This window comes from Hypomesus transpacificus, chromosome 9 (genome assembly GCF_021917145.1).
Source record: "Hypomesus transpacificus isolate Combined female chromosome 9, fHypTra1, whole genome shotgun sequence".
NCBI lineage: Eukaryota > Metazoa > Chordata > Actinopteri > Osmeriformes > Osmeridae > Hypomesus > Hypomesus transpacificus.
In genome coordinates this window covers 528156-553472 of record NC_061068.1, presented here as the reverse complement: position 1 = coordinate 553472, position 25317 = coordinate 528156, and the positions used below count along the sequence as shown (strand labels likewise).

At 50.9% G+C, this 25317-nt stretch overlaps 1 protein-coding gene across 2 annotated transcripts; it reads left to right on the top strand.

The window, feature by feature from the left end:
* The first annotated feature begins 715 nt into the window (after window positions 1-715).
* ppp1r16b (protein phosphatase 1, regulatory subunit 16B) lies at window positions 716-23332 on the top strand. Of its 2 annotated transcripts, XM_047025178.1 has the most exons (11): window positions 716-1047; window positions 12414-12484; window positions 14091-14236; window positions 14650-14753; window positions 15131-15255; window positions 16890-17015; window positions 18520-18595; window positions 19423-19552; window positions 19756-19942; window positions 20198-20664; window positions 23312-23332. In XM_047025178.1, exons 1-10 carry the CDS (start codon window positions 792-794, stop codon window positions 20648-20650), a joined length of 1674 nt encoding a protein of 557 aa, XP_046881134.1. In that variant the 5' UTR covers window positions 716-791; the 3' UTR covers window positions 20651-20664; window positions 23312-23332. The 2 variants fall into 2 exon arrangements, with proteins under 2 accessions (XP_046881134.1, XP_046881133.1); XM_047025177.1 differs by lacking the exon at window positions 23312-23332 and having other exon boundaries at window positions 20198-21044.
* Window positions 23333-25317: the final 1985 nt, after the last annotated feature.

The window sequence follows — 25317 nt, the reverse complement described above, 5'->3', positions numbered from 1 at the left end:
TATTATCTCGCAATGACTTCTGGGATATCAGATGCGTTCTCACTGGCCAAGTCAACAACCGATGTATACTCAATAATATTAACCAATCTGAAATCTGCATTAAAGTTAAGAACTTGACCGGTCACTGTATCAGTCCACAGCAGGCACACACTGTGCTGTAGGCTAATTAAACAGGTCGCACCATAACGATTATTTGCATTCGCACAAATGCTCCCAAATATATTTTGGGATCTAACAAGAGCTAATGTTGCCTGCATGGCAAGCTAGCTATAATAAATTAAGGATTTCACAATTGTGTCATGTTGGGGTGGCTAGACAAAAACAAATCGAAGCTCTCCTCCATCTTTGCGATAGTGGTTACGATGATGCTGAAGACTGATTGCGACTTTGGGTTAACATCTCTCCTCTCCTCCCTCCCCGTCTCTCCCCTTCCTACAGACGGACACAGCAGGGCCGCTAAGCATGATTGGAGGAGGACACGGCCGACGCTGCAGCCCACGCTAGGACTCTTCTCCCCTCCCTCACCTAACTCCTCCCCCCTCCCTCCCTCACCTTACTCCCCCTCCCATCCCCTTCCCCCTCCCTCACCTAACCCCGCATCCCCCTTGTCCCCATCCCTCTCCCCCATCCTTACCTAACTCCCCCCCTCCTGTCCCAAACCCTCCCCCCTCCTGTCCCAAACCCTCCCCCTTCCTGTCCCAAACCCTCCCCCCTCCTGTCCCAAACCCTCCCCCCTCCTGTCCCTAGCGCCCTGCCCCCTTCCTCCCCGAGCGCCCTGCCCCCCAGGCACCATGGCCAGCCACCAGGAGCTGCTGTCTGAGCTGCAGCAACTGGACAAGGCTCCCAGCCTGGAGCGTCTCCGCGCGGCGCAGAAGAGGCGGAGCCAGCAGCTGAAGAGGTGGGCGCTGTACGAGAAGGAGATGCAGAGCAGGAAGCGCCGCGCGGACAGGAAGAGGAACCAGGCGGCGGCCGAGCGGAGGAAACACGTGTCGTTCGCCGCCAGCGTGGCGTTGCTGGAGGCCTCGGCACGCAACGACCCGGAGGAGGGTAGGAGACACACACACCTGCAGACATACGCATGGCAACCACACACACACACACACATGGTCATGCACACATGCAGATGTACACAAGCCCAAACACACTTTCACTCTCATGCGCGCACACGGACACACTCTCACCAACCCTGTGGCCCACTCTCCGTTCACCTGTTTCCATGTTAATCATAACAATGTTTCTTCCTGTGTGTGTGTGTGTGTGTCTACGATCATGTGTCTATGTGTTCATGTATGGCTGCGTAGGCCTGTGTGTGTACTGTGTTGTTATTGTTGTTGCAGAGTCTGCAGAGGGAGATAACATTGGAGGGAGAGAGGGAGTGATGGATAAATAAACAGAGATATACAGAGAGGTCTAGTGGCAGCTGGCTAGATCAGGATTCTGTTAATCTCTCCTCTGCCCCCAAAATCTACTGAACAGACCTCAGGGGTGGGGCGAGGGTGTGGGGAGGAGAGGTGGGCGGATGGGGGGAGAGGTGGTCAGGAGAAGAGAGGTGGGGAGGAGAGGTGGTCAGGAGAGGAGAGAGGAGAGGTGGTTAGAGGAGAAGAAAAGATAAGAATTAACCTTGACCTCAGTCTGACTCCTTCCAGAATGTGATTGCTGCTTTCCTCTCCTCTCTCGCTGCGTGTTTGATTGGCTTCCGAGGGACACTTCCTGTAATTCATTCAGGCGTTGTTAAATCTGTTCATAGGCTGGCTGCAGGGCTGTGTGGGTGTGTGTGCGTGCGTGTGTACACCTTCTCGGCACCACAGTACTCATTACAGAATTTGAGCGTTTAACTTCGTGAGTGTTCTGCTCCGTGGGGTACTGCGGCAGACAAGCTTAATCAATCACAGACTTCCTGCCACTTTCAAGAGTCACTACACTAAACTGGGTAATATTGTATTATATGTTATTGTTGCACCATGCCTGGTAGGCCTGTATGTCTGTTGCTTTGTGCGTGTGTGCGTGTGTGTGGCTAGGGGAGCAGGTGTTTTGGAAGCCCTGCTTCCTGTGTGCTGAGTGTGATTATGGGCCAGTCTACGTCAAGGGAGAGAGACTGTGTCCTGGGAGAGAGGCTGTGTCCTGTGAGAGAGGCTGTGTCCTGTGAGAGAGTCTGGGTCCTGTGAGAGAGACTGTGTCCTGTGAGAGAGGCTGTGTCCTGGGAGAGAGGCTGTGTCCTGTGAGAGAGTCTGTGTCCTGTGAGAGAGGCTGTGTCCTGTGAGAGAGGCTGTGTCCTGTGAGAGAGGCTGTGTCCTGTGAGAGAGGCTGTGTCCTGTGAGAGAGGCTGTGTCCTGTGAGAGAGGCTGTGTCCTGGGAGAGAGGCTGTGTCCTGTGAGAGAGGCTGTGTCCTGTGAGAGAGTCTGGGTCCTGTGAGAGAGGCTGTGTCCTGTGAGAGAGTCTGGGTCCTGTGAGAGAGGCTGTGTCCTGGGAGAGAGGCTGTGTCCTGTGAGAGAGTCTGGGTCCTGTGAGAGAGGCTGTGTCCTGTGAGAGAGGCTGTGTCCTGTGAGAGAGGCTGTGTCCTGGGAGAGAGGCTGTGTCCTGTGAGAGAGGCTGTGTCCTGTGAGAGAGGCTGTGTCCTGTGAGAGAGGCTGTGTCCTGTGAGAGAGGCTGTGTCCTGGGAGAGAGGCTGGGTCCTGGATCCAATACTTGGTCTGTCTTTCAGTTTATTTATCTTTGTCTCGCCCTGTCTATCCATCTCTCTTTTTCTCCTGCTCTCTCTCTCTCTCTCTCTCTCTCTCTCTCTCTCTCTCTCTCTCTCTCTCTCTCTCTCTCTCTCTCTCTCTCTCTCTCTCTCTCTTTCTGTCTCTGTCTCTGTCTCTGTCTCTGTCTGTGTCTGTCTGTCTCTCCCTTCCTGTCTCTCTCATTGAGACTGATGTGTTCTCATTCCTTCTCAGTGCCTCATTATCTGAGAGAGAAGCATGACGTGTGTGTGTGTGTGTGTGTGTGTGTGTAGCAGGCTCCCATCAGTCATCATGCCTCCCACACTGCCCCAGAGGGTTCTGGAAAAGACCAGTTTCAGTTTCCACAGACACACTGTCGTTGTGTAGGACATGCAGATACAAGTGACGCTTTAATCCAAAACGACATTCAGATGACCGTGAATATAGAAAAGGTATAGCTGAAGATCGAAGACCGCAGTAACCGCATTTCAGCTAGCTACAACGGTGCAGCGATAGCTAATAATGAACTACAGTGTTTTGGCTACCCACAATGTTTTGGGCCTATCTCGTTGTTTATGATCATTGACCTATGCACTTTTTGTAAATCTCTCTCTTGGAAGTCGTTTTGGATAAAAGCGTCTGCTAAATGCATAAATGTAAATAAAAAAAATTACATCTCAACTACAGTATTACATAGTAGAGTAGAGCAGAAACCACGTCAGATAAAGATTGGTTTGCACTGAGGTAACTGGCGGTTCGGTTCCAGGGTCAACAGGTCCATCAGCCCAGACATCAACAAAAGGCTTCGGTTTACTGAGCTAGCGATGCTAGGCTTTACCACGGGAGGGATTAGAAGAAGTTTAGTAGAAGAGCTTTTTGAAAGACAGTGATAAAGAAAGAATGAGAGACAGTGAGTGAGATAGATGGTGAGAGTGGGATGGAGGAAGAGAGAGAGAGAGGAGAGGCAGAGAGTTGAAGAGAGGGGAAAAGTTAAACTGTGTGCAATGGAGGGTGTGTACTGACCCCAATCCCCATCCCAAAACTCAATCAGCTTTCTTAGATAATCTCATCACTGGATAAGAACCATTTCATCTCAGTTTCCAAAAAGGGAATGATCATCGTCGGCTTGTGCCAGCCGTGAGTGGGCTGGTTGTACCGACACTCAACTGAAGCTACCTCATAAAATGCAGAAGCACTTGAAATGCTACACGAGAGTTCAATCAAATTCACCTTAAATTACTTTCAGTATTACTGATTAACAACCAAGTTGAATATAGAATATAGCTGTCAAGGTTGAGACAATACCATATTGCACGGGACCAGCGGTGACTATTCACCTATAGCAACAGAACCGTAAATTGGCCAAAAAAGTAGTTTTTTACGCAAAACTCTTTAATCTAGTAAAATTCTACTTAATGACTGCCAACCATGTCGACATAAAACCGCTTAAGAGGCCAAATTTAGCTAATCTTGCCCTCCAGGGTAATACATTCAGTTAGCCAAAGCTGAGCGCTTGTCTATGTACATGATCATCACAAAATACACCAAAGCTCCTTGATAATCACCGGACGTGACTCGACCTTTGATATTTTTTTGATCGCTTTGGGTTCAGAGTATTTGTTGGCAAAATCTTTTTTGAAACAAGCGTAAATGCATGGTTTCCTGGACTGAAATGATAGTCTCCCAGTCCAGAGGCCTAATAAGCAGTCAACAGAACCAATGTGTTGGACCCAGACGTGGCCGAGTGCAGTTAGCCTAACACAGAACCCTATCAATGGACAAGTACTCCAAATGCTAACCATTAGATAAATCAAGTGCACTCTAAAAATCGCTTTCAGTTTACTGATCGATACATAATAATTATATTTTTTCATTTAACAGACACGTAGCTTGGTCTGCAGTAATAACAATATCTTATTAGACACAGACCTGACTTGTAGGAACCCCACAGTCCTCATCCTAAGGGGTAGAAATCCACTACCTCGCAGGCCTGGTTTGGAAACTGTTAGAATTTAGGGTAACACGAGGCATACGAAAACAAGGTGACATGGTATGACCACTCTCTCTCTTACTGGAGAGGCCATAAAAGATGTCTGGCCTTATCTGCGTTGGATGAATCATATGGTCAAGTTTGGAGGGGTCAGAGAGCGCACACGAGCACACATTCAAACACGCACGCACGTGCGCCAGGTCTATGTAAGGGAGCCAATGAAAGAAGAGCCATGGAACATTTGCATGTATTGTTTTAACCAATGACTGTAAAGAGCGGTGGTGCTTAAATAGCTAGCTAGCACAACATGCTAGCAGACAAACTTTGTCGCACAATGGCGTGTGATGTTTTTGTCTCCTCGTGGGCCGGCCACAAGCAATAAAGCTTTCTTGAACTTGTTCACCGACTGACTGTTCAATCCTTGATAGATTAATATTTCTGACAGAAACCAATCCCAGATACCACCACTTAACCCTACATTTACATTTAGTCATTTAGCAGACGCTCTTATCCAGAGCGACTTACAGGAAGTACAGGGACATTCCCCCGAGGCAAGTGAATAACCCTGCTGTTAAGCCCCGTTACGGTGAAGTTTTACATAAAACAAATCCACCCTGTGCTATTTCAGTAGCATCTCTCATCCTGTGGTTGTCAGCCATGGGGAGGGCAGGGTTTAGCAAGACAACACCCAGCATGCTAATTGCTGCTCTTCTGCAAAGAGAGAAAATTATCACTTTTGTGTTAATGCTTACAACCCGGTCTTTGACTCCACAGTGTCGACTACATTCCCAGTTCTATTTAGAGAGGAGAGAGTACTCTCACGCCCCGCCCTGTCACAACTAGCCCAAGGAGGACATGGAGAACATCACTCAGTCGTTAGCTGTTTGAGGCAGGGGGCTGGAGGAGGGAGGCAGGGGGCTGGAGGAGGGAGGCAGGGAGCTGGTGAAGGGAGGCAGGGGGCTGGTGGAGGGAGGCAGGGGGCTGGAAGAGGGAGGCAGGGGGCTGGAGGAGGGAGGCAGGGAGCTGGTGGAGGGAGGCAGGGGGCTGGTGGAGGGAGGCAGGGGGCTGGAGGAGGGAGGCAGGGGGCTGGTGGAGGGAGGCAGAGGGCTGGAGGAGGGAGGCAGGGGGCTGGTGGAGGGAGGCAGGGGGCTAGAGGAGGGAGGCAGGGGGCTGGAGGAGGGAGGCAGGGGGCTGGAGGAGGGAGGCAGGGGGCTGGAGGAGGGAGGCAGGGGGCTAGATTACCAACCCAGACCATCCAGGACCCAGGGGGAGGAGAAGACAACATGGGGAACATGTCTCTGTGTGTGTGTGTCTCTGTGTGTGTGTGTGTGTGTGTGTGTGTGTATGAGAGAGAGACAGAGAGAGGGGGCAAGAGAGAGAAAGCAAGCCCAGTTCCCTGTTCTTTATATAGGAAGTGGCATGTTCTGCCTTCCCCTCTCCATTGTTTTTAGAGCTGAATGTTTTCCAAGTGCACTAAAAGGAACCTGAAATCACCTGTTGCAAATGTCAGCATTAGCGTAAACCTAGCGTTAGCCTAGCATTAGTGTCAGCCTAGCGTTAGCGGATGTCTAGCGTTAGCGAAAGCCTAGCGTTAGCGGAAGCCTAGCAGAAGCCTAGTGTTAACGTAAGCCGAGCTTTAGCTTCACACAAAGGCCCCCAGGAGACACTTCTACAGGAGTCTGAATTCCCTGAGGGGTTAATGACCTTCCATGTGCTGCATTGAATTCCCTAAGCCATCTGCATGCACTTTGTTGCTGTGTGTGTGTATTGCTGTGTGCGTATTGCTGTGTGTGTTGCTGTGTGTGGAGGGGCATGTCTTCACCTACAGTGTATACAGTACCCACAGACCCTCATCTCATTATTCATTTTTGTCCTTCATTGTCTCTCCTTTTCTCCCCTCTCCTTCATTTCTCCCTCTTTCTCCCCCTTTTCTCCCCTCTCTGTCTTTTCCTCTTTATCCCCCCCCTCTCTCCAGTCATTAACATTCCTCAGCTGACCTCAGACAGGGACCGTCTTTCTCCCCCCTCCCTCTCTCTCTCCCGTCCTATGATTCCCCTCCTGCCTGTCCCCCCCCCCCCCTGCCCGCCCCTCGCCCGCCCCTCGCCCGCCTGGCACACACTGGCACCCCCGGTTCCCCCGCTGTCACCGCGGTCTGTCCAGGGCCCTGGCTGCATCCCCGGGCGGGCTGAGCCGGGCGGAGAGATGCACCGAGGGCCCTCTCACACTCCAATGACTGACACTGCAGCACAGGAAACTATCCAGAGTGTTCTAGAACCCCCGAGGGGAGCTCTAGAATAATCTTGGAAGATCTAGAGTGTTCTACAATACTTATGAGAAAGAGACAGAGAGAGAGTGGTTAGGTGTTTAGGACCTCTCCTCCTACCATTCTCCTCTCCTCTTTTCTCTGCCTCCCCTCTATGCCCCCCCTCCCCTCTGACTCAATTTGATTCCCCAGACAATTAAATGAGCTCTTATTTCCATGGAAACAGCAAGACATTCAAGAGATACATCGAGAGAGTGACATGGACATAGAGGAAAAGCAAAGGAGAGATGGAAAATGATGGAGAGAGTCATAGATAAGAGAGAGAGTCATAGATAAGAGAGTCATAGAGAGAGAGGGAGAGAGTCATAGATAAGAGAGAGAGTCATAGACAAAATAGAGATGAGGAGCGATCAAAAAGTGGACAAAGCCACAGGGGGTGGGGTGAGGGTGGGGTTCAGAAACTGCATGTATAACTCCATCCTTCAAAGTCCCAATCCGCTCAGATCTTACACAGCTCCCCCCCCCCCCTCCCTTCCACCAAGGGAACAGCAGAGGCCAGTCTTCAGGGGGCCAGTGATAAGACGCTGGATTATCCAACCAGGATTAGCCCCTTGCTGGGCCGCTGTTGAATGACCCCCCTCACATGCTGTGATGTCATTTTCAAGCAGGAACCATTTTCTTTCTGCCAAACTTCCTACATGAAACATCCTCACGACAAAGTCCGGGGGTGATCTTGAATAACCAGGTCGGGATTTAATGGAAATAAATCTCGACCAACCGTAAAGACAAGTTTCCACCAAATGTTGCTTATGTTCCCATTGACTTTAATGAATGAAGTTGGCCGCAGCTGTGCCCATGTCAGAGTACAGGGGCTTGGCGTGAGGAGGGGTACAGGGGCTGGGCCTGAGGAGGGGTACAGGGGCTGGGTATGAGGAGGGGTACAGGGGCTGGGCATGAGGAAGGGTACAGGGGCTGGGCGTGAGGAGGGGTACAGGGGCTGGGCATGAGGAGGGGTACAGGGCTGGGCATGAGGAGGGGTACAGGGGCTGGGCCTGAGGCAGGGGTACAGGGGCTGGGCATGAGGAGGGGTACAGGGGCTGGGCCTGAGGCCGGGGGGTCTTCAGGGTTCTGTGTGGGTCAGGCTGAACGAGGCCACGGGGTTCTGACTGTTAGCAAGATGGAGCTATTTGTGCCATTTTCCGTCTAGTGTGAAGATGGACTCTCGAGGAAATATACTTTTTGTCTCTCTCTCTCTCTCTCTCTCTCTCCGTCTTGCTGTCATTTCCTCACTCCCCCTCTCACTTTCTCTGTCTCTCTCAAGGCCAACTACTGCTCTCTCCATGTCTCTCCCTCTCGTTCTGTCTCTCTTTTCACGTCTCTCCCTCTCGTTTTGTCCCTCCTTCTCCTCTGTTGGAGCAGCTGGTTCCGAATTAGCATATGTTAGATTTCCTCCGTGGCAATATCTGCTTAAAAAAAAAAAGCTTCCAGCTCATCTTCAGACGCTAGCTCCTCTTTGGCCCCCCCCCAGCGCCCATACCCCCCCCCCCCCCCAGCGCCCCCCTCCCCTGACAGCCTGCTTCCAGGATCCTGCCTGTGATTTATGTCTGTTAGCCAACACACTGTGACTAATTGGACATCGTCTAGAGCAGCACTACAGAAGCACATTAACCAGACAAACACTTCTGATATTTGTCTCTAAATTCCAAATAAGCTCTCGTTCCTCGGCTCGGGAGTTCAGACGAGTCACTGGGGAAGATGTTTCTCAGACGTTGTGAAGCGACGGTCGAACAGATGATCCAGGCGGTGTGTCTGCCGAGCAGGGCCGGTCGTGTGGGTGATCAGGCCGGTCGTGGGGGTGATCAGGCCGGTCGTGGGGGTGATCAGGCCGGTCGTGGGGGTGATCAGGCCGGTCGTGGGGGTGATCAGGCCGGTCGTGGGGGTGATCAGGCCGGTCGTGTGGGTGATCAGGCCGGTCGTGTGGGTGATCAGGCCGGTCGTGGGGGTGATCAGGCCGGTCGTGGGGGTGATCAGGCCGGTCGTGTGGGTGATCAGGCCGGTCGTGGGGGTGATCAGGCCGGTCGTGGGGGTGATCAGGCCGGTCGTGGGGGTGATCAGGCCGGTCGTGGGGGTGATCAGGCCGGTCGTGGGGGTGATCAGGCCGGTCGTGGGGGTGATCAGGCCGGTCGTGGGGGTGATCAGGCCGGTCGTGGGGGGGTGATCAGGCCGGTCAAGGGGGGGTGATCGGGCCGGTCGTGGGGGTGATCAGGCCGGTCGTGTGGGTGATCAGGCCGGTCGTGGGGGTGATCAGGCCGGTCGTGGGGGTGATCAGGCCGGTCGTGGGGGGGGGTCGCCTCCTGCTGGGCCTCACACAGTCTCACGCGGCCAGCCTGCTGTGGAGAAGGATTACAAGATCTGAACTTCTGATTGCTGTCATCTCAGAACATGGTTCTGTCTGTCTACTTGTAAACCTGCCTGTCTGCCTGACTGGCTACGTGTCTGTCTGACTGTCTGTCTTTCTGTGTCTACCTGTTATTCAGCTTACCTGTCTGTCTGCCTGCCTGTCTCACCCGGCAACAGTGAGCTGGGTTTGTATGGTCTGAGGGGGAGCTCTCTGTTGTAGCCAGGATGACTGGTGATGTACAGAACATACAATTATGTCCCTGAATAGCAGAACTCGGATGGGTTAAATATACCAGGCAGAGGAACCATGCTAAATATATAAACCATCTTCCTCTCAGCGTCCTACTAAAACCAATTTCACACACACATACACACACACACACACACACAGCAAGGCTGTGCGCATACTTCTTGGCCTACATTACACACATGAACGAGGATGGACAGACAGACAGTCAGACAGGGTTTGTGAAAAGCCTTGAAAGAAACAAATGATCACGTCTACCACAGTACCAACCCACAAACAAGGTTGATTGGGTTATGGTGTTTAAAGTGCAGTACACCAACAGAGCTACAGGTGTGTAACAGGGGTAATAGATGTGTGCTTGACAACCTTGTACTGGGGGTTATTGAACCTGCAGTCTCTTGATCTGCAGTCAGCTCTAACCACTGAGCTAAACCTGTCCCTGCTTCAGCAGGTGATTGTAAGAGGGTGATCGTGAGGAGGGCTGATGTCGGTGAGGAGGTGATAGTTGGATTGGGATGAAGTTTCTAATGGTTCAGCTAACCAGCCAGATGGCAGATCAGCAGGTGTCTCTTGTAATGAAGAGCATTGCAATCAATGTTCACACAGGTCTGTGTGTGTGTGTGTACTGGATGTGTGTAGTGTACTGGATATGTGTGTGTGTGCTATATGTGTCTGTGTGCCATGGAAGAGACAGAGATGAGAGTTTCAGTGTGTGTGTCTCTGTAGTCCTTCTCCCTGGTCTCTCCTATCAGTGCCTAGAGAGCCCCCCGCCCAGATAACAGGAAGGGTTGGTTCCACTTCCTGCTTTGTTTATGTTTCTTTTATCTGTAGGAAAGCATCCCCTGCCCCTCCCTCCCTCCCTCCCTCCCTAACTCTCCTTCCCCCTTTTCTCCTCTCTCCCTTTCCCACCCACACTCCTCAATCCCCCTCCTCAATCCCCCTCCTCCCCCCTCCTCCTCCCTCAATCGGAATGTTCAGGGCCTCCTAGGAAGCATTTCTACATTCATGTATTTTTCTTATTTTTGGGGGGCTGCAATTCGCTCGTCGCCGTTGACAGATAATCACCAAGGCAACGGCCTATCGGGGATTCCTGTGTGAGAGCGGGTGTGTTCAGAACAGAATGACCTCCTCAATCATCGTCTCCTCCACACTTCTTAAATCTGTTTTCCTTCTGCCTCTCCCTCTCTGAAGCCCTTGGTAACGGGGCCGCACCGGGGTGTAAACACTGCCGTGTGGGCCAGGAGGGGGGGCGTGGGGACTGAGGGAATCAGAAGTCAGACCGGATGGATGGATGAATGGATGGATGGTGAGATGTTCTGTACAGAGGAGAAGAGCTTCATGTGGAAGGGATGGAAGGGTGGAGGAGTGTGTGTGTGTGTGTGTGTGTGTGTGTGTGTGTGTGTGTGTGTGTGTGTGTGTGTGTGAGTGTGAGTGTGAGTGTGAGTGTGAGTGTGAGTGTGAGTGTGAGTGTGAGTGTGTGTTCTTGATGAAATCCCTGCAGCAGAGGCAGTGTTGTAAAAGGACACAGTGTGACAGAAGAGGCCTATTTGCTCCAATGTTGTCTTCACACACGCACACACACTCTCACACGCGCGTGCACACACACACGGCAAGCTGTTTGTCTTCTCCCTCAGTGTGAAGTGTTTCCTGAGTCTTTACCTTAACCTTATCTCCTCACACCTCTGTTCAGCTCCTCTTCTCCCCCTCTCCTCTCCTCCTCTCCCCCTCTCTTCTCCTCTCCTCGTCTCCCCCTCTCCTCTCCTTTTCTCCCCCTCTCCTCTCCTTTTCTCCCCCCCTCCTCTCCTCTTCTCCCTCTCTCACATCTCCTCTCACCTTTATTTGTGTTGTCACCCGCTCCATCATCCTACATTTGAGCTCTCCTCCTCGCCCCCTCCCCCATCATCCCTCCCTCATCCCACTCCCACGTTTGACATGACAAACATCAGGAGCACAGAAGTCTCGTTGGTGTCTGAATGAAATGACGCTATTGGCTGAGCCGCTCTCAGGTGTCACTGCATTGTGTAATATGACAAACAGGGATGGAGGTGTAGTTGAGTGACTTGTATACCATGCTGCATATGCTGCCTCTGATACCATGCTGCCTCCGATACCATGCTGCCTCTGGTACCATGCTGCCTCTGATACCATGCTGTCTCTGTTACCATGCTGCCTCTGATACCATGCTGCCTCTGATACCATGCTGCCTCTGGTACCATGCTGCCTCTGGTACCTTATTGCCCCAAAGCAGCCAAAGGCTGTGTGTGTGTGTGTGTGTGTGGGGGGGGGGGTGGTGTGTGGTGTGTGTGTGTGTGTGTGTGTGTGTGTGTGTGTGCATAAGGGGGCAGTGTGTTGAGGGCCAGCAGGGAATTAAGAGTGTTTGATCATTATCATCTTAAATCTCCTCTCTCTGACTCAGCCTGATCCCTCCCCCGTCTCCCCCACCTCCCCCTTCCTCTCCTTCTATACCCCTATGGCTTTCCTTCCCTGGACTCATCCGCTGTGTTTGAATGACCCTGGTCTCATCCGCTGTGTTTGAATGACCCTGGACTCATCTGCTGTGTTTGAATGACCCTGGTCTCATCCGCTGTGTTTGAATGACCCTGGTCTCATCCGCTGTGTTTGAATGACCCTGGTCTCATCCGCTGTGTTTGAATGACCCTGGACTCATCCGCTGTGTTTGAATGACCCTGGACTCATCCGCTGTGTTTGAATGACCCTGGACTCATCCGCTGTGTTTGAATGACCCTGGTCTCATCCGCTGTGTTTGAATGACCCTAGACTGTGTCCTCATCCCTGTTGTGTTTTGTTTCTCAGTGCGGTACCTGCTGAAGAACAACGTCAGCCCAGACCTGTGTAACGAGGACGGGCTCACCGCTTTGCACCAGGTCAGTCTGCTGTCTGTCTGTTTGTCTGTCTGTCTCTCTGTCTCTCTGTCTGTCTCTCTGTCTCTCTGTCTCTCTGTCTCTCTGTCTCTCTGTCTCTCTGTCTCTCTGTCTCTCTGTCTCTCTGTCTGTCTGTCTGTCTGTCTGTCTGTCTGTCTGTCTGTCTCTGCACCAGGTCAGTCTGCCTCTCTCTCCCAGCCTCCTAGCCCCCAGCCTCCCAGCCTCTCCTCCTCCCAGCCTCTCCTCCTCCCAGCCTCTCCACCCAGCCTCTCAGCGTCATGTTGTTGTGCGGACATAATCTAGGTCTTTGTTTTTCAGGGCTGCGTGTCTGCATACTTAGTTCTGTTATGAAAGGAACACTATTTCCTTCTGTCTATACTGTGGAGGTGGGGCGTAGGGGGGGGGGGGGGGCAGGGGAATTACAGGCAGGACTGCAGATTAGCCTGGGGGGGGGGGCTACGAGGCCTTTAAGAAGCCTGCTTATGTTAAGGCGTTGTGCTAAAGGCCCATCCGAGATGTAATTATCCTCTCTCCTATAGCTCTGTGTTTATTGTTTGTTGTTTATCTATGTCACTACACACCACTGTCCTCGCTCTGTCTTTTCTCCCTCTCCTTTTCTTCCTCTCTCTCCTTTCCACTTCTCTCTCCCTCCTCTTCCCTCTCTCTCTCTCTCTCTCTCTCTCTCTCTCTCTCCTCTTCCCTCTCTCTCTCTCTCTCTCTCTCTCTCTCTCTCTCTCTCTCTCTCTCCTCTTCTCTTCTCTTCTCTTCTCTCTCTCTCTCTCTCCTCTTCTCTCTCTCTCTCTCTCTCTTTCTCCTCTTCTCTCTCTCTCTCTCTCTCTCTCCTCTTCCCTCTGTCTCTCTCTCCTCTTCCCTCTCTCTTTCTCTCCTCTCCCCCCTCCCCTCTCTCTCTCTGTGTATCCATTTCTGTCTCTTTATCTTCCTAGTAGAGACACCTTCTATTTCTAACATTTGACATTGTACTCGTTCGCTTTGACCTAAAGCAGCGTACAAACAGTGGGTATAGAAAGTACCGGAAAAGCAAAAGATTAGGCTGCCTTCTCCTCTGTCTGCTCTCCAACACAGCGCAGCTGTGCTTCCAGATCTACACACACTGTACACACACACACACGCTGGACCTCCCTCAGAGGAGCAGAGAAGCATGTGTGTGTTCAGTAAGCAGTGTGTGTGTGTGTTCAGTAAGCAGTGTGTGCTCTTTAGACTATTAAACTTTCCATTAATATTAAACGTCCCATTACTTTTCTTCCTGGCTCGCTGTTGAAACACAGCATAAAAGGCACAAGCAGGATTCTCCTGTGTTGCTCACCTGTAAGGGACATTTTCACTCCTGAAAAAAAAGTTTGTGTCTTACGTCTTCTTTTTCTCTCTCTCTTTCCATCCACCCCTCCCTCTCTCTCTCTTCCTCCCCCTCTCTCTCTCTTCCTCCCCCTCTCTCTCTCTTCCCCTCTCTCTCTCTTCCCTCTCTCTCTTCCCTCTCTCTTTCTCTCCTCTCCACCCACCCCTCCCTCTCTCTCTCTTCCCCTCTCTCTCTTCCCCTCTCTCCCCTCCCCCTCTCTTCCTCCCCCTGTCTCCCTCTGTCTCTCTCCCCCAGTGTTGTATAGATAACTATGAGGAGATGGTGAAGATTCTGCTGGGGAGAGGAGCTGGTGTGAACGCCCAGGATAACGAGCTGTGGACGCCCCTCCACGCCGCGGCTACCTGCGGCCATGCAGGCCTGGTCAAGATCCTCATCCTGCAGTACGACACCTGTCTGCCTGTCTGTCTGTCTGTCTGTCTACCTGTCTGGGTGGCTGTCTCTGCCTGTCTGCCTGCCTGCCTGCCTGCCTGCCTGCCTGCCTGCCTGCCTGTCTACCTGCCTGCCTGCCTGCCTGCCTGCCTGCCTGTCTACCTGCCTGCCTGCCTGCCTGCCTGCCTGCCTGCCTGCCTGCCTGCCTGCCTGCCTGCCTGCCTGCCTGCCTGCCTGCCTGCCTGCCTGCCTACCTGTGTGTCTGCCTGTCTGTCTGGGTGTCTGTCTGCCTGTGTGTTTGCCTGTCTGTCTGGGTGGCTCTCTGTCTGTCTGTCTGGCTGTCTACCTGTCTACCTGTCTAGTTGTCTGTCTGTCTGTCTCGTCTGACTGTCTGGTATGTGCTGACCTGTGGTGTGCTCTGCAGCGGGGCGGATCTGCTGGCGGTGAACTCAGATGGGAACATGCCCTACGACCTGTGTGAAGACGACCCCACGCTGGACATCATAGAGACGGCCATGGCCAACAGAGGTGGGCGCCCCCTGGAGGCCTGGCAGACACACAACCACCACAAACACACACAGGAACACACGCTGGAACACACACACAGGAAAACACACACAGGAACGCACAGCCATACCAGCCTCGCTATTGAGCATGGTAGTGCTGGTGTTTGTGTGTGTGTGTGTGTGTGTGTGAGAGAGACACACAGATGCTTGTGTGTGTGTGTGAGAGAGAGAGACACACAGATGCTTGTGTGTGTGTGTGAGAGAGAGAGACACAGATGCTTGTGTGTGTGTCTGTGAGAGAGAGAGACACACAGATGCTTGTGTGTGTGTGTGTTCTGGCCGCAGAGGGCTGTCTCTGTGAGTGACAGTTGTCATGTCCTGCCTGCGTTTGATTGACAGGTATCACCCAAGAGATGATCAACGACACGCGGGCGTCGCTAGAGCGAAGGATGCTGGGAGATATCCAGGAGCTGCTGAAACAGGAGGAGGAGCTTAACCAGCAAGACTCCCAGGGTGCAACACTGGTGAGACCCGACACACACTGACACACACACCTGACAGATATACTCATACACCTGACATACACACCTGATACACACACAACACAACACACACCTGCCAGACACTGACTCCAAACACACATCAACACACCTGATCCTGACACACACACTCTGACCTAACACTCCCCCTGAATGTGTCAGGTGTGAGTCAGGTGAGTCAGGTGGCTGAGCGGGTAGAGCATCGGGCTAGTAATCTGAAGGTTGCTAGTTCGATTCCCGGCCGGTGCACATGACGTTGTGTCCTTGGGTAAGGCATTTCACCCTACTTGCGAGAATGGAGAATGTCCCTGTACTTACTGTAAGTTGCTCTGGATAAGAGCGTCTGCTAAAATGACTAAATGTGTGTGGTACGTTTGTCCACCGTGTGGGAGAGCTAGATGTCTCTCTGAACAAGAGCACTTTTTCCACCAACATCACTTCCTGTTATCCCTGGACTCCATGCCCACTGCCCCCCAGCCAGGATCAGGCTGCATGACTACAAATTGATAGATCTCAGATGGACACACACGTTATTAAATCATACTAACATCTCAAAATAACTTGTAAAAGCTGCAGGATTACTAGCTGGCCCGGCAACTGGAGGCTTTGTGTTTTCTGGTAATCTGGATGTAGGGGGTAGTTGGGGGGTTGTAGGGACTACAGCAGGGGGAGGAGGGTTGGGGATGGAGGGATGTTATGGGGGGAGGGGGCTCTCTGGACTCAGGGTGAACTGGGTTGCTTTGCAGTTATGTAACAGCAAGCTGCTGGCTCATTCAAGCTAAACTCATCTCCTGCCCCAGTTTATAAATGAGCATTTCAGAAGTGAAGCGTGATGGAACACACACACAAACACACGTGCGCACACACACGATCACATGCAAACACACACGTGCAAAAAAACAAACAAACACATGCACACATGGCAGAGGTGAGGAGCTGGGTCACCAAAGGGAACTCCCTATTGGTCAGAGTCTCAGTCTGTCAAACAGAGGTTAACTCCTATTGGTCAGAGCCTCAGTCCATATCCCAAAAGGAACCGTCCAACCTCTATCCGCTACACTTGTCTCCTGTCATGTGACCTGTGACCAGTCTCCTGTCCTCCAAAAGGTGAATCAAATGATTTATCCAAACACAGGTTTGTGTATGCGCTGAAGGACATTGTTGATAAGTTCAGGAGACCTACAGTGTGTTTGTGTAACGATGTGCAATGCCAGTGTTGCAAACTGGATCCACAGGCCATCATGCTGGCCTGCTGTGTACAGAGGATGTTAAATGGGCTGGTTTGAAAGCCTGTTGTATTATTATACTGCATACAGCCCTCCTGTGGTGCTGCTCTAGTGAAGAGAAAATGGAAAAGCTTCAGGTGGCATTTAATGATGCAGCCCAAAACAAGTGCACGTTGTATGCCTGTGACTAATAATGTGTAGAGGATTTTCACGCAAAACTGTTTGCGTCGCATGATTGACTTTTTTTTTGCTTAGAATGGTTTGAACTGAGCCAGCATGAAGGTATTCTTCTAATTACGTTACCTCCCCTGCTCCCCTCCTCCCCTCCTCCCCTCCTCTCTCCTATCCTCTCCCCTCCTCCCTTCCCCCTCCCCTTCTCCTCCTCTTCCCCAGCTCCACATCGCAGCAGCCAATGGCTACGTCCAGGCTACAGAGCTGCTGCTGGAGGGAGGAGCCAGCATGGACCTGAGGGACTGTGATGGATGGCAGCCTCTCCATGCTGCTGCCTGCTGGGGCCAGGTACACAATCACACACAGATTCATACAGTACCAGTCATAAGTTTGGACATACACACACCTATTTATATATATATACACACATATTTATATATATACACACACACACACATTTATATATACACATATACATATTTATATATATATATATATATACACACACACACACATGTTTGTATATACATACACATATTTATATATACACGCATATATTCATGTATACACACTATTAAGACACCGGTATCTACAGTTTGTGTTGTGTTTGAACAGGAAGTGGCAGTGTTTGTGTTGTGTTGGAACAGGAAGTGGCAGTGTGTGTGTGTTGTGTTGGAACAGGAACTGGCAGTGTGTGTGTTGTGTCGGAACAGGAAGTGGCAGTGTTTGTGTTTGTGTCGGAACAGGAAGTGGCAGTGTTTGTGTCGGAAAAGGACACAGCAGTTTGTGTTGTCGGAACAGGACGTGGCAGTGTTTGTGTTGGAACAGGAAGTGGCAGTGTTTGTGTTTGTTTTGGAACAGTAAGTGGCAGTGTTTGTGTTTGTGTCGGAACAGGAAGTGGCAGTGTTTGTGTTGGAACAGTAAGTGGCAGTGTTTGTGTTTGTCGGAACAGGAATTGGCAGTGTTTGTGTTTGGCAGTGTTTGTGTGTGTGTCGGAACAGGAAGTGGCAGTGTTTATGTTTGTGTCGGAACAGGAAGTAGCAGTATTTTTGTCGGAACAGGAAGTGGCAGTGTTTGTGTTTGTGTCGGAACAGGAAGTGGCAGTGTTTGTGTTTGTGTTGGAACAGGAAGTTGCAGTGTTTGTGTGTGGCAGTGTTTGTGTTGTGTCGGAACAGGAAGTGTTTGTGTTTGTTTGGCAGTGTTTGTGTTTGTGTCGGAACAGGAAGTGGCTGTGTTTGTGTTTGGCAGTGTTTGTGTCGGAACAGGAAGTGGCATTGTTTTTGTTTGTGTCGGAACCGGAAGTGGCAATGTTTGTGTTCGTGTCGAAACAGGAAGCGGCAGTATTTGTGTTTGTGTACGAAAAGGAATTGGCAGTGTTTGTGTCGGAACAGGAAGCGTCAGTGTTTTTGTTTGTGTTGGAACAGGAAGTGGCAATGTTTGTGTTTGTGTCGGAACAGGAAGTGGCAGTGTTTGTGTGTGTCGGAGCAGGAAGTGGCAGTGTTTGTGTTTGTGTTGGAACAGGAAGTTTCGGTGTTTGTGTTGTGTTGGAACAGGAAGTGGTAGTGTTTGTGCTATGTTGGAACAGGAAGTAGCAGTGTGTGTTGTGTTGGAACAGGAAGTGACAGTGGTGTGTGATGTGTTGGAACAGGAAGTGGCAGTGTGTGTGTTTTGTTGGAACAGGAAGTGGCTGTGTGTTGTGTTGGAACAGGAAGTGACAGTTGTGTGTGTTTTGTCTTGGTCATGACTTCTTGGTTTAGGTGGTCTTGACTAAAACACTGGTACACACACACACACACACACACACATGGTACCAACAAACAACCACAACATATGTTGTATGTTGTGGTTGCAGATGCATGTAGCAGAACTGCTGGTATCTCATGGTGCCAGTCTGAATGCCAAGACACATCTGGAGGAGACGCCTATAGGTAGGTACACCTACACCTCCTTTCTACTCCACTTGTCCTCTCCTCCGGTCATGTCTATTCCTCCTCTCCTACACTTCACCTCCTCGTCTCCTCCTCTTCTCCTCTCCTCGTACACTTCACCCTCTCTTCTCCTCTCTAATTCCTGAACTGATGTGAGAAGTCAAGCCTCCCTACAAACACCACCTAAATGAAATAAAGGTTCATAGATTTCAGAAAGCTCCAATCCTCTAACCCCTACGTTCATCAACGGGGAGCCAAAACAGGCTGCTACAACGTACCTTGGCACTGTGCTGGCATTGTCCTGAGGTACCCTAGCATTGTGCTCCACCATCTGCCTTAATGGAAGCTGTAGACTGACCTCAAAAGCACCAAGACGCAACAAAAAACGTACTTTTTAAAGGAACCGTTTAAAAAGGAGTCCTCTAATGCCTCGCAGCAAAATGCTTCAGGTGTTTTATTGTGACGTTGTTGCTCTGGGCGACTGCATCAGCTGCTGGTCTGACACGCTGCTGGATAGACGTGTTAGAGGTACCACAACAGCCCTGATGGGAGGTGCGTTACGCTGGGTGTGGAGTCCATCTACAGACACAGAATGAAGACAGTCAACAGGGTGTAGACTAGCTGCCCCACTATTGGGACTATATTGCCCCGCTCTTCACAAAATACTGATTCACATTTTCATTTGTTCCAAGCAGAACAAGCAGTTAATTTGTTTTAATGGTTAAGAGGCACTTGACAAGAAGCAGGCTGTCCACCGAAAGATCAGGTTGTGTGGTTTGTAGAAGATGACCTTTGCCCTTTGTCTCCGCCCCCCCGCCCTCCCCCAGACTTGTGCGAAGACGAGGAGTTCCGGAACATCCTGCTGGACCTCAAACACAAACACGACATCATCATGAAGTCTCAGCTCAAACACAAGACGTCGCTCTGCAGACGCACCTCCAGCGCAGGCAGCCGCGGGTGAATATCACACTGAAGCACTGCTCCCCATCAGCCTACGCGTCCCCACGCGTACATGCGTGTCCCCTCTGGTGGACACGCATGTACACTGCGCCCCTACAGTCTTTAGGGCCACCTGCTGGACACGCACACACGCTGAATCCTAAAACTGTAATATCTTTGAGGTAATGTGACGGTGTGTGTTCATGCGTGTGTTTGTGTAGGAAGGTGGTGAGGAGAGCCAGCCTGTCGGACAGACACAACATGTGTCGGAAAGAGTACGAGACGGAGGCCATCGTCTGGCGCGGAGGGCGGGAGGAGGAGAGAAAGGAGGAGTGGAAGGAGGAGAGGAAGGAGCAGGGGAAGGAGGAGAGGAAGGAGCCGGAGCCCGAACTGGAGTCCAGCCTGATGGTGAGTGGAGAACCATTCCTCAACAGCAGCCCAGTGGATAGTAGTTTTTGCTCTGTGTATTGAAGGTGGATGGTGTGTGTGTGGTGTGGTGTGTATGGGTGCCATCTTGTTAAACATTAGCCTCAGCTTTGTTTGCCAAGGAAAGGAAAGGGAAAGTAGAAATAAATTCAGAAAGAGAGCATTAGTACTAGTTGCTAAACTAAAGGAAAGTACGACTTAGTAACAGCAGTGTAATTGTATTGTTGTGGCCTCCAGGGGAGGCCCACCGAGAAAGCGAAGCCTCAGAAGATCCTCAAAGACGGAGCCAAACCCAACGGCCTCCTCGTCGTCACGACGATGTCCACCCCCGCTCCGACGCCCACCAATGGGGAGGCTCCGTGCCTGGACAGCAGGGGCGTGGCCTCCCCGTCGTCCTCAGAGGAGGCGTGGCCGAAGGAGCGTGCTCAGACATTGTCGGAACTCAAGAAGCAGAGGTCGGCGGCCAAGCTGCTCAGCCACCCGTTGCTCAACGGTCACCTAGGAAACGGATCCCCTGACTCCGCCCCCGAAGCCAACAGCAGCTCTGAGGACTCCCGCATGCCCCTAGTCTCGTCCAATGGCAGCGCGGTTTACTACACGCCTGCCAGCGGAGACCCGCCCATCCTCAGACTGAAGCAGCCGGTGGAGGAGGTGGAGCCTAGCAGGCGCACCTGCTGCTGTGTGTCGTAGCAGGACCGGTCATGTGACCTAGCAGGATGGGTCATGTGACGGAACTGGCCAGGAGTCATGTAACCGGAGAGGAGCAGGAGTGATTGCACACACTCACACAGCAAGCCGGATCCTAGAATGCACTAGTAGTAGGCGAAGCTTCACTCTCACTCAACCTCTTAACTTGTTAACTGAAATATCGACTGACCTAGAGGAAAAAGTGAGGAAGGGAGGGAGGAGGAGGTGAGGGTGGGAGGGGGTGCGGGAGGGAGGGAGGGAGGGGGAAACTGTTGTTCTCCAAGTAGGAGAGGTTGAGTCAAACTCTGCTCTGGAGAGATGGACTCTTCCCCCTCAGATTTAAAGGGATACTACATTCTGTCATGTGACAGGTTAAACCACTGTGGGTGGGGGAGGGGGTTGGGGGACTCCATGACAGGAGATGTAGCAAGAACTATAAAGACGTGTAAGGTCAGAGGGCATATTCGGGGCAGAGGTCAGACAGGGTCAGACCTTCCTGTTTTGGCTTTTGAAAGGGAGTTGGGTTTCTCCCCTCACCCCCGCACCAAGATACTGACCTCCACCCCTCACCCCCGCACCAAGATACTGACCTCCACCCGTCACCCCCGCCGTCGAAGGGAGAATGGTTTGAGCTGTGCGTCAGTATCGTCTCCAGCGTCTAGACTGGGGTCTGCATGTGTTCTCCTGTGGAACCGTCCTGGTGTAATATGAGCTTTATTTACACATCCAGAGTACCTGAAGTTGTCACATCCTCGTAGCTCATTTAAGACAAGCGATTTTGGAAGGAAAGAAAAGTTTGTACAGTTTATAGCATATTATTTATGAGAGTTATTGTTGTATAAAGATTATGGTTCCTGTAATTGTAGCATCCATGTATTTATTATTGTGTGGAGTGGATGCAATAGCAAAGACTGGTTGAGTGTGTCTTACAGAAACGTATAGAGTAGACACAATGTTCATGTGTTGACTGACAGACATTCTTCTTACCTGGTGTGTGTTTAATATATAATATATTATTATTTAATATAATAATATAGACAGGTTCAGATATCCAGACCTAATCAGGAAGGGTTTACAAACTCTCAGGGACACTGTGAGTCCATGCCCTCAAAATCATGAAGAATCTAGTTTTGTGCAGTTAATAAAACTGTGATTTTTAGAACGGTTTAAAGTGTCCTGGAAGTGTTATCTGAACCTGTCTCCATGGTAACTTCAGTCAGATGTGTTAACCTGTCTCCATGGTAACTTCAGTCAGATGTGTTAACCTGTTTCCATGGTAACTTCAGTCAGATGTGTTTTCCCTCCCTCCACTTAACATTCCAAAACAAACACAAACAAAACATGTTTTTGTGGTGAGTTATGGTTTGTGAAAAGCTTCAAAAGTGAGTACCACAATCCCTGACTTCACCAATGCACAAAGTTGTTTGGTGACTTTCATGTAGTTTGAAGTACTTATTCAGTAATCCTTCTCAAGAATCTGTGTGCGTAAGACAGGTGTGTGCGTAAGACAGGTGTGTGTGTGTAAGACAGGTGTGTGCGTAAGACAAGTGTGTGCGTAAGACAGGTACTGAACTGTAGTTGTTCATGCAACCCAGCAAAATAGTAATGTAGCATCTTATTTACGTCCACATAGCCTCTTAGCTCTGGGTCATAGCCTTCCTAAAACGTTCCTACCCACGTCAAAATGACAGTGTTACATTACGAGCATGATGAACAAATGCAGACCATCTGTGCTAACATGGTCTGGAGTGCCCGGATGAGTCATAGACAAAGTTTCGTATTGGGGAATTCCTCGTTGAATATTAATTTATAATATAGCACATACAGATTTGATCGTGTCTCAGAACCGACAGAAATGTTCATCGGAATGATATCGTGTACAACTTAAATAGGAACAGAGACAGGATCAAACTAAGACTTCAGTCTGCAGCAGTAAAGGCTCCAACCGGCCATGCCTACGCTTCTCCCTCGTGATCACAGTGTGTGTTCAGCTTCATGTATCTAACTGTGTCTGTATATGTGTATATATAGAGCCCTGAAAGCACTACTGTAACATATTCAACTCTTCAGCATGTAACCTAGTGTGTGTCTAGATGTAGCTCTGGTCTCTCTGACTAACTCTGTTTAGTGTTGAAGTCTCTCTCTGTGTCTGTGGGACCCTCATCTGTCTCCCCCACCCTTCCCCATCTGTCTCCCCCACCCTGCCCCATCTGTCTCCCCCACCCTGCCCCATCTGTCTCCCCCACCCTGCCCCATCTGTCTCCCCCACCCTGCCCCATCTGTCTCCCCCACCCTGCCCCATCTTTCTCTCCTGCCACCGCTCCAAGCCCTTAAATCAGCCCTGTGTCAAACACGTTGTGTACAGTTGGTCTTGTAAATATTGTTTCATCAAGTCCAACATGAACTGCACTGGGTGTAACTTAGTATTGCTACCTTGTAGTCTGTCATTGTGATAAGAAGCTGGCCTTTTAAAGACTAAACATCAAGCCAGTTAGCGTTATTGGAGGGACTTGTTTATGTGTACTGGTGGTGCTACACATCTCTGGGTGTCTCCTGAAGGATTGATTCTCTTCTTACTGTCGTGGCCAATAGCTGCCATCCACAGCACATGTCACCACGTCACACCTGTCCCTCTGCCCCCCTGTCCACACGTGTCACCATGTCCATACCTGTCACTCTGCCCCCCTGTCCACACGTGTCGACATGTCCATACCTGTCACTCTGCCCCCCTGTCCACACCTGTCACCATGTCATACCTGTCCACACCTGTCACCATGTCATACCTGTCACTCTGCCCCCCTGTCCACCCCTGTCACCATGTCATACCTGTCCACACCTGTCGACATGTCCATACCTGTCACTCTGCCCCCCTGTCCACCCCTGTCACCATGTCATACCTGTCCACCCCTGTCACCATGTCCATACCTGTCACTCTGCCCCCCTGTCCACACCTGTCGACATGTCCATACCTGTCACTCTGCCCCCCTGTCCACCCCTGTCACCATGTCATACCTGTCCACCCCTGTCACCATGTCCATACCTGTCACTCTGCCCCCCTGTTCTGCCCCCCTGTCCACACCTGTCACCATGTCATACCTGTCCACACCTGTCGACATATCCATACCTGTCACCCTGTCCAGCCAGAACAGTATTGACGTGGAACAGTCAGAGACTGCTTCGCTGTTGAGAAAGAAAGAGAAACATTGAAACTACTGATTTTGTAAGTACTGGAAATACTGATGGGTGCATTAACATATTTTGAATAAATTGTATATTTTGAGCATTTGGAGTAATTCATTGTCTACGAGATGTCCACGAGAAGTGTGCGACTGCGAAGGTTTCTGGCGTGTATTTTTTTGTGATAGTGTAATAGTAGCGTAATGATAGTGTAACAGTGTAATACACGTGTAACAACAGTGTAATAACAGTTTAATAACATAACAGTGTTACAACAGTGCAGAGATGGCAAAAACATACGTCCTTCACTCAAGTAGAAGTATGGGTACTCATGTTTAAAAAGACACTTTCAGACAAGTTAAAGTAAAGAAGTAGGCTCTGACATGTACTTAAGTAAAAAGTAGCCATTACTACTACCCGTTTTAGTGTCACATGGTAACGTGACCTCACATCATATTACAAACATCTCCCTCATATATGGTCTTGGGTGATCGGGAATGTCTCTTTTCTCTGTCGTGTCAACATGCCATCAAATACAGACTAAAGTAACAAGCCTGGTTTAAAAATGTGACGAGTAGAAAGTACAGATGTTTGTGTAAAATATGTAAGGAGTGAAAGTAAAAAGTTGTCAGAAAAATCTATAATGAAGTAAAGTACTGATACCATAAAGATCTATTTAAGAACAGTAATGAAGTATTTCTACTTTGATACTTCCCATCTCTGGTATTAACCTTTAGCTTTCTGCCCCCTCCCTCCCCTCCCTGTGAGCAGAGCTGTCCCATGAGGACTCAGGCTGGGGCCTGTCACTGTGGTGCTCTGGTACTGTGGTGCTCTGTCACTGTGGTGCTCTGGTACTGTGGTGCTCTGTCACTGTGGTGCTCTGGTACTGTGGTGCTCTGTCACTGTGGTGCTCTGGTACTGTGGTGCTCTGTCACTGTGGTGCTCTGTCACTGTGGTGCTCTGTCACTATGGTGCTCTGGTACTGTGGTGCTCTGTCACTGTGGTGCTCTGTCACTGTGGTGCTCTGGTACTGTGGTGCTCTGGTACTGTGGTGCTCTGTCACTGTGGTGCTCTGTCACTGTGGTGCTCTGTCACTGTGGTGCTCTGGTACTGTGGTATTCAGTGAGGGCCAGCTGGCGTGGAGCCCAGCCCTCTCTAACCCTCTCTCTCTCCGCCTCCATCTGGAGCAACATGGACCTCAGCCCAGACGAGATGCCCCCCCCATCTCCCTGCTACCCCTCCTCCTCTCCCTTCCCCTGCTACCCCTCCTCCTCTCCCTTCCCCTGCTACCCCCCCTCCTCCTCTCCCTTCCCCTGCTCCCCCAATCCTCCTCTCCCTTCCCCTGCCCCCCCCATCCTCCTCTCCCTTCCCCTGCTACCCCCCTCCTCCTCTCCCTTCCCCTGCCCCCCCCCCATCCTCCTCTCCCTTCCCCTGCTCCCCCCATCCTCCTCTCCCTTCCCCTGCTCCCCCCATCCTCCTCTCCCTTCCCCTGC